The sequence below is a fragment of the Vigna unguiculata genome, chromosome 5 (assembly GCF_004118075.2).
Source record: "Vigna unguiculata cultivar IT97K-499-35 chromosome 5, ASM411807v1, whole genome shotgun sequence".
NCBI lineage: Eukaryota > Viridiplantae > Streptophyta > Magnoliopsida > Fabales > Fabaceae > Vigna > Vigna unguiculata.
The window spans coordinates 19,860,270-19,878,123 of NC_040283.1; the positions used below are offsets into that span (position 1 = coordinate 19,860,270).

Sequence of the window (17,854 nt, forward strand, 5' to 3'; positions counted from 1 at the left end):
TTTGTAGGGACAAATTTATTCATCGTCTCTAACATAAGATAATAGAAAGGAACCAAATTGTTCCTATTTTTGAAAAAAGGGTTAAATTCATGAAACTAACATTAAATTTTATGAAATGTGGATAATATAAAACCTTTCCCTTTCTTAAGACTAGGGATGACAAAGAAATTGGTATTTTTTGATATCTCTAGATAAAATATGTAATGAATACCAAATAGATATCCTTAATGGATATCGTGGACAATTAGGGATGGAGACGAGTTTCGTTATCCCATACCCATCCTCGTAGAAAAAATTCATCCGCATCCTCATACCCAAACCCAACGGGTATCAAACTTTTGTTCCATCCCTATCCCACCGGATAATGTGTATAATCTCGTATCCATACTCGTACCCGTTTTCTTATTACTTCAATATTAATTTTAATTAATTTTTATAAAATAAAAAAAATGGTTAAAAAACATAATATTACCAAATATTCAATATTAGGAGGATGGTTGTTTCTTCAATATCAAATATTTTGAAATAAATCATAATTGTTTACATTTTAAATTAAAATACCAAATAAAATTTCATGAGAACCAAAACATTTATTAAATTTGCAAACATTAATAAAACTTAGTTGATAATTTTTTTTTAAATATAAAAGGAAAAAAAATTCAAATTAAAATATATTTTAAATGTTTGTTTACTTCAATCCAGTGGCGGAGCACTATTGATGCAGGGAGAGGTCATGGTCCCCCAAAGTTTTAAATTTTTTTCTATATTATATATATTTTAATTTTTTTTATATTATAGATATTAAAAAGTATATTATAATTAAATCAAATATTTTATTTCTTTTATAAACATAATAATTAATGTTAATAAATAATAAAATATAAAATTAAACATAATAAAAAATAAAGAATAAACAAATTTATCAAGATATTTTTTTTTTATTTATTATGATTTGAGTTTCTCACAAATTGTTCTCAAATTCCATTTTTACCTGTTTTTTCTTGTTTTTGAAGAGAAAAAAATCTATTATTTTTGCTCTTATTTATCCTCTGTCTTCTTTCTTCCATTCTCATGGAAGTAAAGAAGAAGGTAATTCTTTGGTCTCAATTGATAGTGAAATATTAGTTTAATAATTTATTTAATGATCCTCTTTTATATTAATTGTTTATTTCATGAATATAGAAAAAAGAAATTGTATTGTGTGTTTTTTTTATAACCGAATCTTAATTGTGGTTCCATTATATGTCTTGAGTTTTTCACAAATTGTTCTCATATCTCATTTTCAGTTGTTTTCTTTTGTTTTTGAAGAGTAAAAGATCTATCATTTTTGTTCTTATTTCTTCTATGTTCTCTTCCATACTCGAGGGAAAAAAAAGTAATTTTTTGGTCTCAATTGATAGTGAAATATTAGTTTAATAATTTATTTAATGAGTCTGTTTTATATTAATTTTTTATTTTATGAACATAGAAGAAAAATACTATACTGTGTTTTTTTTTATAATTGAATTTTAGTTGTAGTTTCATTATATGTCTTGAGTTTCTCACAAATTGTTCTCACCTATCTTCTTTTGTTTACGAAGAGAAGAAGATCTATTATTTTTGCTCTCATCTTTCAGCGGTTTTCTTCCATTCTTGAAGAAATAAAGAAGAAGATAATTCTCTCTTGTTTCGCTTGATAGTAAAATATTAGTTTAATCAGCCTCTTGTATATTAATTTTTTATTTTATGAAAATAGAAAAAAATATTGTACTTTGTTTTTTATAACTGGATTTTAAATGTGATTTGATTATTATTGAATTTTCTTTTGACAATTTTTTAGATATGTGTGATTTCTTTTTTAGTTATTGTTATACTAAATTATGTATTTAATTTTATTTTATTAGTGACAATAATTAAATATATAAATTTTTGATGTATTATTTTGGTTCCTCCAACAATTCTCGTCAAGATCCGCCACTGCTTCAATCTTTTTAAATTCTAATGAATATCTTTTTTATACATCACTTGATCAAAATGACGCAAAGAATAAAGAATAAATATAATAATAAAATTTTAACACAAATCTTGTATCTTTTGAACTCTAATATATGTTTGATGGTGATAAAAAATATCTATGGCAATTATATAAAATTTTTATATTGTAGTAAATAAAAGTTATTTATACAATTATAGTGAAAATATACAATAAATAAAAATATTAAAAAAATAGAAATATTCAAATGTGAAACATACATTTTTTTTAATTGACATACATAATTTTAACATAATTACATAAAGGTTATGATAAGATAAAAACTGTAGTGGAGATGCGAATGAGTTTCATGACAAATCAAATAATTAGAAAAAATAACAATTTAGAATATATATATATATATATATATATATATATATATATATATATATATATATAGAGAGAGAGAGAGAGAGAGAGAGAGATAAAGTTACTTAATTAATTGTAAATATTTTAATAATTTAATGAGGACGGAGATAAGATAATGACGAGTATTATGGCGGAGATATATACATCCACATACTCATCCCCATACCCAATTAAAAAAGTCGGGGATTTTTCATACTCATACCCATACCCATACCCAGTCAATGCGAGGATTTCCCGTCAAAACAAAGACAATACGAGTTTATTTGCCATCTCTATGGACAATAAATACGAGCATATGAGTATATATGTATCATGATATCCAATCTACAAATTTATATATTTAGAAAACAATTTATTTTTGTGCAACTCATTTAAATTTCCATTTTGGAAAAAAAATATTTGCATGAATATTTTAGTATAGAATTTTATTTAAATTCTTTTATCTAAATTTATATTTTATATACTTATTTTTAAATAATTTTATTTAAAATTAAAAAAATAAAATAAAAATATCTGTAGATATCTATAAATATCGAAAGGATTAAAATACCGTGGATATTTATTCATGAATAACCGACATATTATAAGGTGGATTTTCATAAATAGTTCCTATATTCAACCCAATTCGTTGTATTTTACTATAGACTTACTCTTGTCACTCGTAATAACATAATAACATGATTCCTTTATTCAAGATTATATCTATATCATTCTAAATGTGTTCATAATAATATATGAAAAGAACCGTTATTTTGATGTACATAATTCTCTTCTCCAAAATTACCTATCAGTAAATATTTCCTTTAAATAAAATATATAACTTTCCTACTTCATTCAATTTTTTTTTTTATTTTTTCTTTACATTGAACAAAAACATATTTAAAATATATTCAGAGAACTTATTTTTCTTATAGCATTTTAATTACAATAGTCAACAACAATTCACATTATTTTTTAAAATTTTAGAAAAATGTGGAAATTTTTTTGACAAAGTATTATTTCGAATCCATAATCTATAATTATCTATAACTATATATCTATGACTATATATAAATAGAATTTTCTCTTTTGTGTCTATATTTCATAATTTCAATTTTACCTTCCACAATATAAATATTTATTAAAATTTTAAAAATTAACCATTACTTTTATATATTTTCTATAAAATTGTTTAATTACTCTCTTCCTTTTCTTCTTTATTCATCAATAGTTATTTCCTCATTTTCTCTCCATTTATTTTACTGTATTTTTAATAAATATAAATTAAATTTATTTTGTATATTAATTAATAACATTACAATATCATCACCTACACTAATATAATAATGTATATTTTAAAAATGTTACGCTGAGGATTCCCTCTTCTGTGTTCATAATTTCTATAAAACTGTCTATCTTTTTTTTTCCTATACATCCACAATTATTTTCTCATATTTCTTCCATTCATTTTACTTTATTTTTAATAAATATTTATTTATTTTATACATTAACTTAATAACATTATAATATCATTACCTACAAATATAATATCATGCATATTTAAAAAATACATATACATATTACTTGTGTTTAAGCTTACGCTAGTTATAATAACGTACATTATAATGATATTTAAGGTTTCTTAACGTGTGTCTAGGTGATAACCGGAGAGAGTAGATTGTAGTGATATTCTAGTTTATTTTTTCTTCAATTTGATGTATTTTTTACTACTAAAATATATTATTTTTTAAATAAAAAATAAAATAGTACGGAATTTTAAAAAAGTTATTTGAGAAATTAAAAAAATGTAAGAATAATTTAGTTGTAATATAAGTTAGACTTTTCAATGTCTTTTTCTTTCGTTTACTTCTTCATACTAAAGAATTTTGATGTGGACTTCCTAAGTACGCATACTATTTGCTCTTTTATGTTCATTTTATTTATGTATAGTTTATTCCCATTCTTAAAAATCATTGTATTGGATGGCATTCATGCATGACTGTCTTCTATATATGGAAGAAAACTTCTCTAACCAAAATCGGGCTTTTTTTCATACCTTGGGATGGTATTACAAGTTTAACTTTGAAATGAAAATTAATTAATACAAAGTAAATAAATAAGAAGAAATAAGTATAAGAAAGAAAATAAATAAATAAATAATATAATAAAAAGTTAAAATTTTTAAAAAAATCTACAACATTATTCATGTTATGCATTTTTTGTTTCAATAGAAAAGTAAAAAGAAATAAAATTCAACAAATATCTTCCATCAAATAATATGCATGTTGGTTATCTACGATGAACATGCATTAATCCTGTATGTTTGTGATGTTGGGAATAGTCCAAGTGTGAGTCAAAGTCCCACATTGGATAGAAAAGACAAAGTTAAACACTATATAAGAATAAAGGCCCATAACAACATTGCCTTAAGGTTTTGGTGTAAAAGTGGTGTCTAAGGTCTTATATGTGTAAGACTAATGTCATATAACCATATAGAACCACAATCTCTCAATGACCATAACTATGCCATGACAATGACTAATCATAACCATATATGAAAAAATATATATAACCTATCAGTGGTATCAGAGCCGATGGTTCGGAGTGACTGACCGCATAACCACCACCATAAACAAAAGGGGTCACCGATGTGACTGACCGCATAACCATAACCAAAGGGGTCACTCATACACCTGAAGGGAAAATATACCATATGAAAAAGGAAAAAAAAAAAAAACAACAAGGGACTCACCCTTGAGGGGAGATGTTGGGAATAGTCCAAGTGTGAGTCAAAGTCCCACATTGGATAGAAAAGACAAAGTTAAACACTATATAAGAATAAAGGCCCATAACAACATTGCCTTAAGGTTTTGGTGTAAAAGTGGTGTCTAAGGTCTTATATGTGTAAGACTAATGTCATATAACCATATAGAACCACAATCTCTCAATGACCATAACTATGCCATGACAATGACTAATCATAACCATATATGAAAAAATATATATAACCTATCAGTGATCTATGTTGATGGAAGTACATTTAGAATATTAACCAATGTTTTATTCTTAAATAGAAAAATAAAAAATAAATGAAACAGTAAACTGAAGGAGAGTAAGGACTATTCACTTGGGAGTGTGATAAATGAAATTAAGTTCCTCTGCTGTGTGGGTTTGGAACGTTTCCTTTTGGTTAGAATTTCGAAACATAAAATTGATATTCTTGTACTGAGTATGATCTTTTTGTCAGCATGTGCAGTCTGTGTGGAGACCCTTGAAGATCTTTTTGGCTTTACATGCTTTATTATTTACTCTTATTTGGATTACCATTTCCATTGAAAAAAAATTCTTCAGTACTTCCTTTGCTTCTTTTCTTGGCGCCATATTTACGAATTTGGAAACTCCACTCTAAGACTCTTCCTCTTCCTCAGTCTTTCTTTCCTTCTCAACCATGGTTTCTTTGTCCAACTTTTTCTGATTCTTCTGTCATTCACTTGGCATTATCGCTTATTGGGATTGATCCTGGTGATATTGAGAGAGTAAATCATTCATCTTGGATTGTGCCCTTCCTGCGTCCTTTGAGAATATAAGAAAAAAAAAAGTGTTTTTTTTTTCTTTTGTTTCATTCTGTTTTCTCTTGTTGTTGCTTGAAAATGTATAAGGGTATTCCTATTGCTCTCAGGACTCGAAGCAATAAGGTGGTGGTCGGGGGTGGTTTGGCAATGGGTCCGAAAAGAAGAAAGGTGGATGAAGATGACGACGAAGACGATGATGAAGTAATTTGTTTGGGAGAAAATTTGGACGGCCTTGCAAGAGAGAAACTTGCGTCTGGGTCTGGGGCTTCATGTTCTTCACCGGGTTTCATGTATTTGGGAGAGACTGAGGATGATCCTGATCCTGATCCTGAAAAGGTGGTTAACCTCGAAGACCATGATGCGGTTGAAGCGGGGTTTGAGTGTTGCGAAACCAAGGCTTTTCAGGTTAAGGAGGAAGAGAGGGATGAGGAGGGTGAAGGGTGTTCTGTAGCAGCTGTGAGACCTGAAAAAGTTGAAAGCTTTGATGATGAAGAATACGGTACTAAACCTGAAAGGCCGGTTGTTTTGTTGCCCCATTTAGAGAGGAGTGGACGTAGTAGCTCTGATGAGGGATACGATTCATTTTGGTCTTCAACGGAGAGTGAGGATGTTGAGACCAGTGATGATGATTTTAAGGTTGATGAGGACGATGATGATGATGATGATGGTGAGAGTGAAGACTCAAGCAGTGAGGAGAGTGATTCTTCTGAAGAAGATGAAAGGAGGGGATACACGAAGATGGTTAAGGAAAGAGTAAGAAAAGTGGTGAGTGAATCTGAGAGCAGTAGAGTTTGGAGAAGGAAAGTTGAAAGGAAGAGTAAGCACGCAGAGGAGGAGGCGGAGAAATGGAATGGTGGAGATTGTGCTAGCGTTGCATCTAGTAAATCAGAGATTAATAAGGAGGGAACAAAAAGGGCAGAAGAGAGGAAACAAGGAGCAAACAGAGTAGGGAATGTCAATAATGCTGATCCTGAAGTTTTTAGTGATCAGGGGCAAAGTTCAGGTCTGTCTGTGTCTTCTGAAGATGATGCATCAGAGGATAAGGAGAAACGAGTGGGGAGTCATCAAAAGGTGTTTTTTCAGAAGGAGACAAATTCTACTGTGAACAAGTGTGGGAAAAATAATAAGGTGAAGGCCAATGCTAAAGAAACTGGACATAGAGATGAGCTGCATGAAATGCTGAGGATGTCATCGACAACAAAGAACCAGTGTTTCGAATTCTTCACTGAATGCTTTAGGGGCAAGCGTGATTCTGCTAAAGATGTTTCAAGAGATTTGGATAAAAAAGTTGATGGGGGTCAGACTCAGCCATTTGGTTCAAGCGACACAATTTCTTTAAACTGGAACTCCATGATGAAAGCAAAGCCTGTCGAGAAATCTGAGTCTGAGAAAGAGTTGGATATGTTATGGGAAGAAATGGAGATGTTGCTTCAAGCTGAAAAAATCGGAGTCCAGGTAAATCTCAGGCCAAACAAAAACTGTAGTGTAATATTAGTTTTTGTCATTACATTTTAAGAATTCTTAAATTTGAAGTTACTCACTTACTTTGTTTAATCTGCAGGATAATACAGGAACAGATGAACCAGGAGAAAATGAAGAAAATTCAGTCCCGCGTTGCAAACATGACACCATTTTTAATGAGCAGATAGGGATATATTGCAGATGGTGTGGTTGGATTGAAACTGAAATAAAATATATAACACCACCGTTTGTAAGTTCCCTTAAACTTTGATGATTGTTTGTTGAAAATACTTTCCATTTCTTTCAATATGTTAAATAAATTTTAATTGTCTCGAGTTAGAGCAGTTTCTTTCCACATGTGAACCTAGGCATAAAGGATGATATTTTTTCAATTGAACCATGATGCTCAGTATAGTTTAGTATTTGTGCTTTCTTTCATATGTAAAAACTGAAACAGTGATTGACTAGTGTTGGAAGCATAGGGCTTAGATAAATTTGTACTAATTTACTTTTGCTGTGATTTGATTGTAAAGTTCTGATGTGTGCGTTGTTGTTGTTGTTATTGTTGTGTGCATTGCGCATAATACAGATAGATTCTGAGAGATGTGGCAGAAGGGCGTCGCCTGGTGGAGGGAACAACTCGCGTTTTGATGGCGTTCTGTTCAGTGAGTCTGGTGAAAATTCAGAAGCAGTTAGGTCTCACAATCATGGCACAGTTTGGGACCTTACTCCAGGCATAAAAGAAAGCTTGTTTCCTCACCAGCAAGAGGGGTTTGAGTTTATTTGGGCGAATTTGGCAGGAACCATTGAACTTTCCAAGTTGAAGATGGTTGATCCTCAGAGTGAGGGTGGGTGCATAGTTTCTCATGCTCCTGGAACTGGAAAGACGAGGTTGACCATGGTGTTTTTGCAGACATATTTGCAAGTGTTTCCTAAGTGTTTACCCATTATCATTGCTCCAGCCAACATATTACTCACTTGGGAAGATGAGCTGAGGAAGTGGAACATAGGAATTCCATTCCACAATCTGAACAATGCTGAATTATCAGGGAAGGAACATGCCATTAGGGAAGTTGATTTGTTATTCAACCAACAGCAGAAGAAGGATGTCATAAGAATGGTGAAGTTGTGTTCTTGGTACAAGGAGAAGAGCATTCTGTTAATCAGCTACAATCTATATGAAAAGCTAGCTGGTGGAAAGTCTGAAGGAGATGGGGAGAAAGAGAAGAAAAACAGAAAGATTGGAAAAGAGAAGAAACGTGCAAGATCTAGGGAGTATGTTGAAACTGAATTGGGAAATGTTCTGCGAGACTATCCTGGTTTATTAGTTCTTGATGAAGGTCACACACCAAGGAACAAGCGAAGCTGTATTTGGAAGGTTCTGTCAGAGAGTAGAAGTCAGAAGCGGATCCTTCTTTCAGGGACTCCTTTCCAGAACAATTTTCTCGAACTCTACAATATTTTGTGCTTAATGAAACCATCTTTTCCTGACAGCATACCGCAGGAACTCAAAAAGTTCTTGAAAAACAAACTGATACAGGAAACGAAAGCTTCAAAAGATGAGAGTTGGGAACCCATTTCTGCAGGAAATCAAGCAGATGAAAAGATAAACCAGCTAAAGCTGCTGATGAATCCCTTTGTTCATGTTCACAAAGGTAGCATTCTTCAGAAGAACCTTCCTGGTTTAAGAGACTGTGTGCTGGTTTTGAAGCCAGAATGCTTGCAGAAAAACATTCTGGAGAGCATTGACTGTTCTCAAAATGCACTTAACTTTGAGCACAAGTTGGCCTTGGTCTCTGTCCATCCCTCGCTCTTCCTGAACTGCGCTCTGTCAAAGAAAGAAGAATCTGTTGTTGATTCGGAGCTGTTGAACAGGATTAGATTGGACCCTTATGAAGGGGTGAAAACCAAATTTCTGATTGAGTTTTTGAGACTATGTGATGCAGTTAATGAGAAAGTCCTTGTGTTCAGCCAGTTCATTGATACCTTATGCTTGATCAGGGACCAGCTGGAGTCAGCCTTCAACTGGAGTGTGGGAACGGATGTGTTGTATATGCATGGAAAGCTTGATCAGAAGCAAAAGCAATTTCTGATTCACAATTTCAATGATGCAAATAGCCAGGCAAAGGTGTTGCTAGCTTCTATAAAAGCATCTTCTGAAGGAATTAACCTTGTTGGAGCTTCAAGGGTGGTGCTTGTTGATGTTGTTTGGAATCCCTCGGTGGAAAGGCAAGCTATTTGTAGAGCATATAGACTTGGACAGAAGAGGGTTGTTTATACTTATCATCTTCTTGCACAGGGCACCCCTGAATGTGCAAAATATGGTAAACAGTCAGAGAAGGATCGCTTATCTGAACTGGTATTCTCAAGTAGGAATGTTGAGAATGATAAGCTTGAGAATGTTGGAGTGAAGTTTGAGGATAAAGTTCTTGATCTCATGGTTCAGCATAACAGTCTCAAGGACATATTTGGTGAATGTCTGGTTCAACCAAAGGACAGAGATTTGGAAACTTTGGGCCCTTAAATGCTTTAACTGTTGGAATTTTTTGAAGTTATTCCATTTGATTTGGATGATTGTAAAATTATTTTTGCACAATTTACTTGATCAGAAATTTATAACTGCCGCAACTGCTGCCGTTAGTAGAATACGAAAGTTCATGACTTGGTCTTGTATCTGTTTTGTCCCGCGATTCTTTGATTAGGTTCAGTTTGGTTCTAAGAGATTCATTGTTTCGACGGGGATCGACCAAATTTAATAGTATAGTTGATTCTTCAACCTTGATGGGTATCATGACATTAGTATTTTCGTTGAGGTTTTATACAATTGAAATTACTTTTTTCGTATTGCAGCCTAGTAGAATACTATAATGGGCAAAATAATTGTTTTAACCCAAGTTAAAGTTCGTTTAGATAACTTGCGGAAATAGTAATGATGAAAGAAGATTTATATGAAGATTTATAAATACATATATTAAAAATTATATTTTTTTATTAATTGCGTGCTAAGTTTTTATGTAATAAAATGAACTTTTTCTTTTTCTGTTTGCTCTACAGGACAATATTTATACCAATAAATGTTCTAGAAATCTCAGAAATGTTTGTGGATAGTTTCAAACATGGAACTTCTATAGTAATATTTATTAATTGGATAATGATATTGTTACTTCATAGAAATATGTTGTCGGTATAATGTTGATAGGAAAGATATATGGTCATGAAGTCGGGGTCACAACAAAGGCATGTATTGGTGTATCCATAGAATTGAGGTCATTGCAAGAATCCAGAAAGATGTTTCAATGTCTTCCTATAACTGACGCCACATAGGTTAGTTGGTTGATGGTTCAAGATTTGTGAGGATGTCTCCTTAGGATGGACGCCACAAAGGCTAGTTAGTTGAAGGTTCAAGATTTGCGAGGATGTCTCCCTAAGACCAACCTCCCTATAGGAAGTTAAGATTGAGAGGAAAATATTGAAGAATATAAGGGAGAATCGTGCAGAAAAATCACATATATGTTTAATGAATATAAACCAGATTAGGAGATATTATTGTTGTTATTTACTAATTATTTTTTGATTAGATTATTTGAGAATATTTGAGTATGTATATCTACAAAAATTGTACTCGAATTGCTTATAAATAAGGGTGTTACTCCCACGGTCAAGGGACAAAATTATAAGGTTAAAATACTTCTTTCTTTTTGTCTTCGGTCAAAGGTTATTTTACACCTTTTTTCTAGACCAAAAAATTGACGCCCACCGTGGGCATCCTTAAACGAATGGGCAGGCCAAAGCAGCCAACAAAGTCATACTACGAGGTTTGAAACGAAGACTAATGACAACTAAATGAGATTGGTCAGATGAGGTTCATCGGGTGATATGGTCGTATCACACCACACCTTAGCCTGATGTATAGGACAAATGCAATGATTCCTGTAGAGATTGCTGAAAATGTGGAAAGGGTAAGGTCATTCAATGTTGAACAATCAGAGCAGGGGTTGTGAGCTAATTTGGGTGCTTTGGAAGAAACGAATTTTGTCTTAAGGAAGATACAATTAATTTAGATGGACAACAAGCTGGCGCCCAAATGGATGGGGCCTTAACTTATCAAGTAACTAGTAGGAGCTGGGGCATATAAACTAGAGACATTGGATGGAAAGGAAATTCCTAGAACATGGAATGCTACGAATTTATGATTTTATTTTAGTTAGTTTTGACATATGTTTTTGTTTATTTTGTTTGCTAAGAACATTCATTTAATTAATTCAAGTCATTTTTATTATTAATTCTGGGTCCCGATGCTCGATGACAAATTCGAGCCACGATGCTCGATGATAATTCCGGAATGACAAATTCGAGCCATGATGCTCGATGATAATTCCGGACCTCGATGCTCAATGACAAATCAGAGCCGTGATGCTTGATGATAATTCCGGGCCTCGATGCTTGATGACAAATCAGAGCCATGATGCTCGATGATAATTCCGGGTCCCAATGCTCGATGACAAATCCGAGCCACGATGCTCCACGATAATTCCAGACCCCGATGGTCAATGATAATTCCGAGCCATGATGCTCGATGATAAATCTGGGCCACAATGCTCGATGACAATTCCGGACCACGATGCTCAATGCCGAGCCATATTGCTCGATGCTTTATACAAGTAACTAGAATCGTAAATGCAACCAATATTGAGAAGATCAATTCCTTGCTAATGACTATGTGACTAAGTTGAGGTATGAGTATTATAGTATTTTCTGTTGTTTTGAAACTGTTATAGTCTCGGTTAAGCCGATTTCCTTGCTGATGACTATGTGACTAAATTAAAGGACTGAGAGCTCAAGGTTAGATTATTTTCACTTGTTAGTGAAAGTTGAGAATTAAATCGTTAAGGTATGGTGTGGAGGTCTTGGTTTTTGGCCGACTTCTCTTATTATGTTCATTTGTAGGTACTGAGAGCTGGAGGTTAGCTTATGTTTTACTTGTTAGTGAAAGTTGAAAATTAAATTATTAATGTATGGTGTAGAAGTCTCGGTTTTTGGCCGACTTCTCTTATTATGTTCATTTATAGGGATTGAGAGCTCGATGTTAGCTTATGTTTTACTTGTTAGTAAAAGTTGAGAATTAAATTTTTAATGTATGGTGTAGAAGTCTCGGTTTTTGGCCGACTTCTCTTATTATGTTCATTTACAGAGATTGAGAGCTCGAGGTTAGCTTATGTTTTACTTGTTAGTAAAAGTTGAGAATTAAATTTTTAATGTATGGTGTAGAAGTCTCGGTTTTTGGCCGATTTCTCTTATTATGTTCATTTGCAGGGACTGAGAGCTCGAGGTTAGCTTATGTTTTACTTGTTAGTGAAAGTTGAGAATTAAATTGTTAATGTATAGGGTATAAGTCTCGGTTTTTGGCCGACTTCTCTTATTATGTTCCTTTGCAAGGACTGAGAGTTCGAGGTTAGCTTATGTCTTACTTGTTAGTGAAAGTTGAGAATTAAATTGTTAATGTATGGTGTAGAAGTCTCGATTTTGGGCTGACTTCTCTTATTATGTTCATTTGTAGGGACTGAGAGTTCGAGGTTAACTTATGTTTTACTTGTTAGTGAAAGTTGAGAATTAAATTATTAATGTATGGTGTAGAAGTCTCGGTTTTTGGCCGACTTCTCTTATTATGTTCATGTGCAGGGACTGAGAGCTCGAGGTTAGCTTATGTTTTACTTGTTAGTGAAAATTGAGAATTAAATTGTTAATGTATGGTGTAGAAGTCTCGGTTTTTGGCCGACTTCTCTTATTATGTTCATTTGTAGGTACTGAGAACTCAAGGTTAGCTTATGTTTTACTTGTTAGTGAAAGTTGAGAATTAAATTATTAATGTATGATGTAGAAGTCTCGATTTTTGGCTATTTCTTTTTAAAATAATATTTTTACAATATAAACTACAATTCTTTCAAGAACCATAGCTATCCTATACTAGAGGCTACGACTCTTGCCTATAATCAAACTTTTTTACTAGCGTGAATATGCTAGGTTCAATAACCGTAGTTTAATATAAAAAATAAAACCGAAGTCATATTTCCTTTGTGCGCTATCCATGCTAAAAACGCTATGAATATATAGAACATGCATACAGGATTAATATCTATATATAAAGAAACAAATTATTAATTAATAAAGATATAATCTTAAAAGGATAAATACATGGTTATAAGATGGATCTGAATATGTTTTAGAAGCATCACCAATGCAAATAAGGTGATTCGAACTCTTTAGAAGTTTACTACCTTTTCTGAACACTTTTATTTTTTTGTACAGTATTGTTCCATTTCTTTTAATCAATAAAGTTTTAAAATAGTGGTGATGAATATTTTAATATGTTAAAACAGACCTTATACACAATATTTAACTCATCAATTTTAGTATGTAACAAAGCATCACGGGAAATGCATGTTACAAAAATTTTGAGAGTAAAATTTTACACGAAAACTTATCTTGATCATAGGAACAAAGTTCTTCCTCAAAGGATGACATGCATGCATAAACGGTGGGAAAGTAGCTTTACAAATTCATGTTTTAGGCCTTACACACTTTTGGAAATGTGAATAATGTCTCTTTTTATTAAACTAAAAATCATCTCTGAATCAAAATTCTTTGGTATTAGAGAGAGAGAGTAATAAAACATATTTTGTTCATGAAATTACTATTTAAAAGCATATGAAACTTGGATTATCTAATATTCTCCTTTTTTAAAGGGTGACAAGTATAAAGAATATTTTGGTAAGTCAATTACTCACACAAAAAAAAATAGTGGAGTTATATTTGGCGTTTATGGAGTTTTAATTCACACTAATGGTTTTATCAGGGTTTGTAATTCTCCTGAAAGGGACAACATGGCTAACAAAGTACTGAAGATTTTTAGCAACCCTGGAACTAGCGTAACTTACCGGAGGTTTACATATCCCCCTTTATTGCTTGGGATTTTAGAAACCCCCGTTAATACCTAGGGTTTTGAAAACCTCTTTTAATACGGAGGGTTTCAAAAACTCCCATTAATGCATGGGATTTTGAAAACTCTCGTTAATACTTGGAGTTTCCAAAACCCATGTTAAAGTTGGAAGTTTCGTACCCACTCTGGCAACCGTGCTTATTATGATATTGTTGTATTGTACTACAATGTGGTGATTATTATATTAAGTTGGGGTTAATAACACTTGAAGCCAAAGATTCAAGATTAGTGATAATTGATTAGTTGAGTTATTTCTCTAAATACCTAAGAAAAGAACCTCATTCTATGGAATTTCCTATTTTATGGCTTAACATTTTGATTTTCATTCTTATTTTGGAGGATGACTACTTTTGAAAACACAACCAAAACAAAAAGAAAAGTAACTTGAACATTTTGTATAACCCTACCTTAATATAGATAAATTGAATACTCTTAGATGTTAAGTTTCTATAAAATCATTCATTTTCATAATACATCTCATTAACTAAAAAGAAAAAACTCCAAGGGATCATCCCCTTATAGAATATTTGATGGTGTAATCTCAGAGTAACTTAATGTAGACATGTTGGAGAAACTAATTTTGACAATCTTGGTTTACATAACATAGACAATGGACTTACTTCAAACACATTCAAATGTAAAATTTGATAAAAGTAATACATCATGATCAAAACTAAAAGATTAACCTGATTTTGTAATTGAGCATTAGAAGGAGAACTTGAAGATGTTCCACTATGAATGACCCTTGGAGCCAAACACTTTAGATGGGCAAGGACCCAAACCCAAACCCCTAACACATCCAATGTTCTTGGAGAAGCTAAGGAATTAATACTTGATATTTCTTTTGATACAAATGATGATGTTGATTCATATGCTTAAATTTTTCCTTCAAAGAACATAAGAAGAAACTAATTAAAATAACACAAAGTATGGTTGACAATTATAGACTATTAGAATTCAAATTACACTAATTTCCCTCGCTTCATCACTCACAAATGCTCTATTAGCATGTTTATGTGTTGCTATCCATACCTCCCCTCTACTAACCTATGGCCACACTCTTTTTCCTATAAAATTGAAGAAAAAATATATGACACATAAAGACAAAAATTTGTCACCATTTCATCCATTTCCCTTGCAGTGCTCTTAGATCCACATGTGTGAGCAATGGTTTGCCTTGCCCTAATCATCAACGTACAAAAATTAATAATCATTAACTTGAATGATGTTGATGAAAAATAGTTTCAATATACTTTTTTTTTAATTCCCACAACATATTCCACACACCTTGCTCGTAAAATCTATAAGAACCTCTCCAAAGACAAAAAGTAAAAAAGTTCAATTCCTCATGTGAATCTTCAAAAGTCGCATCAAACACATGAGGTACTTTAAGAAATGTATAGAATATTCTATTTTAAAAAACTTATTGGTATGTGATAAATTTAACATTAATTAAATATTCCATTTTCTAAAAAAATTAAATAATTAATGACAAACTTTAAAGTTTGAAATAAATATGAGGAGACAAAAGAATATCAATTTCTCATTATGTGAATGCCCACATTCCTAACAACCAATAGAGTGAGTATGATAATATACCTTTGGTTTACATTTTTATTTGAATTTTTTTTTTGTATTGGTAATATATAACTTCATTAGCGGCTTTTGTATTTATATGTGCACTAGGCCAAGGTTGCACTACTACAAGATTCTGAAGCATGTAGAACAACTTAAAACTATATTTTTTTATTAAAAAATCATTTAATATTTTAAAACCTTCAAAGATAGTGATATATTAACAATAGACAAGGAATCAAAACTAAGCCCTTAACAATTGTGAAAGCAGAATGCATAAAATAGAATTTCTTTTGATGCACTTTCAATAGCTACAAGTTACAAGAATGTCTTTATGGTGAAAGAAAAAACCCACCAACTATTTCACAAAGAACTAACCACATGCCATTCAAAACATCTAAATGGTTCTGGAACAAAAGTTTAAAAGTTTAGTTTATCCACCACACTAGCATTTGATGCAATTAGGATATCTAAAAGGAAAATGAAGGGTTGTCTAGAAATATAGGTTAGATCCTGCATAAAACACCCCAAAAAATAACCATTTGTAAGCTTCATCTAACAGCATGACAAACCAAGATTGACTTGATTATAATGCTTCAGTAAATCTTACAAAGAAAATGGACTGAAAGTATAACATAAGACCTTTTTAAGGGACGATCAAGAAGCATGTTAAAATCAAGGAATTATAAATTGATTTTCTCCTAGACTACTTATAATAGGCTTCACCTTTAATATTGAAAAGCATGAAGCAAACAAAAAATCCCCAAGGCTGGCCACTCAAGAGATTTTACAAACAACCAACTTTCAACTTCTTCATGAGAATTAGTTGAAGCAATCAAAATGTAATGAGAATAAGTCCAAGATGCTCAAATTAATAATTGAAGACATTATATTCTATACTTCTCATTTTAATTATTTGCAATAAATATAACATAGAAAATTTAACTACCTCTTAAAACACTAAATAGAAGTAAATGAATATTTACATTTAAAATAGGTCATCTTGCAAATTTAAGATAATGGGAATGCACATAAAGTGCATTAGAGATGTTATAATATTGTAATATCTGAAATTAGTGCTTGAAGAGAAAATCATGAAATTGACTGCTAAGTTTTGACTATTTCTAACCTCACACCAACTATCCTTTGGAATTCCTCTACCATAGACCGAACCATGTAGCAGTGGAAATCATACTTTAACGAAAGGTCGTGATTCTGCCATGAATAATGAAAATATAGTAAGTTTTATATATACTACCTAGTTGATGACATTATCTAATAAAAATTAATTTTCAAAACCAAAACAAAATAAACCTTTCATTAATTTTATTGCTGTAAAAGAAATAGGCTCCGTGAAATTAAATTTAAAAAATGTGGATTAGAAATTCGTGGTAGACATAGTATCAAATGTCATCATGGAGTAGGAATTTTCCATGTTTTAGTCTAACTTTCAACCCACACATAAAATACAAACTCAAATACCCCTTTTACCTTTTGTAAAAGCAAAAACACATTATTTTAAAAAATAACGAAGAAAAATTAGGGATGAATGCGAACTGGATATTGTGAGAAGCCAAATAGGTTTGTGAATTGAAATTATACCTATTTTGATATACGAGCATCACACTCCGGTTGCAGTGGTTGTGGTCAACGTTGCTACTTGACGACACTTAGTTAGAATAGGGAAAATAAACAATGAGTTAGGGTAGTGAGATGAAATTACAGAGACGAAATCAAACTCGAAAACGAAAGAGGCAAGGATGCAAAATCAAACATGAAATCAGAGAGACGAAGTAGTGACAAAAAAAAAAATGAAAGCACGAGATGAAATCAGAAAGAGAAATAGTTATGAAATTGAAAGAGAAATAGTGATGAATCAAAAGAGGAAGC

The 17,854-nt window shown here is 31.7% G+C and overlaps 1 protein-coding gene across 1 annotated transcript; it reads left to right on the forward strand.

Annotated features, from left to right (window-relative positions):
* Nucleotides 1–5,827: 5,827 nt before the first annotated feature.
* LOC114184813 (SNF2 domain-containing protein CLASSY 4-like) lies at nt 5,828–10,127 on the forward strand. The gene is made up of 3 exons (XM_028072123.1): nt 5,828–7,386; nt 7,493–7,642; nt 7,982–10,127. Exons 1-3 carry the CDS (start codon nt 6,010–6,012, stop codon nt 9,914–9,916), a joined length of 3,462 nt encoding a protein of 1,153 aa, XP_027927924.1. The 5' UTR covers nt 5,828–6,009; the 3' UTR covers nt 9,917–10,127.
* Nucleotides 10,128–17,854: the final 7,727 nt, after the last annotated feature.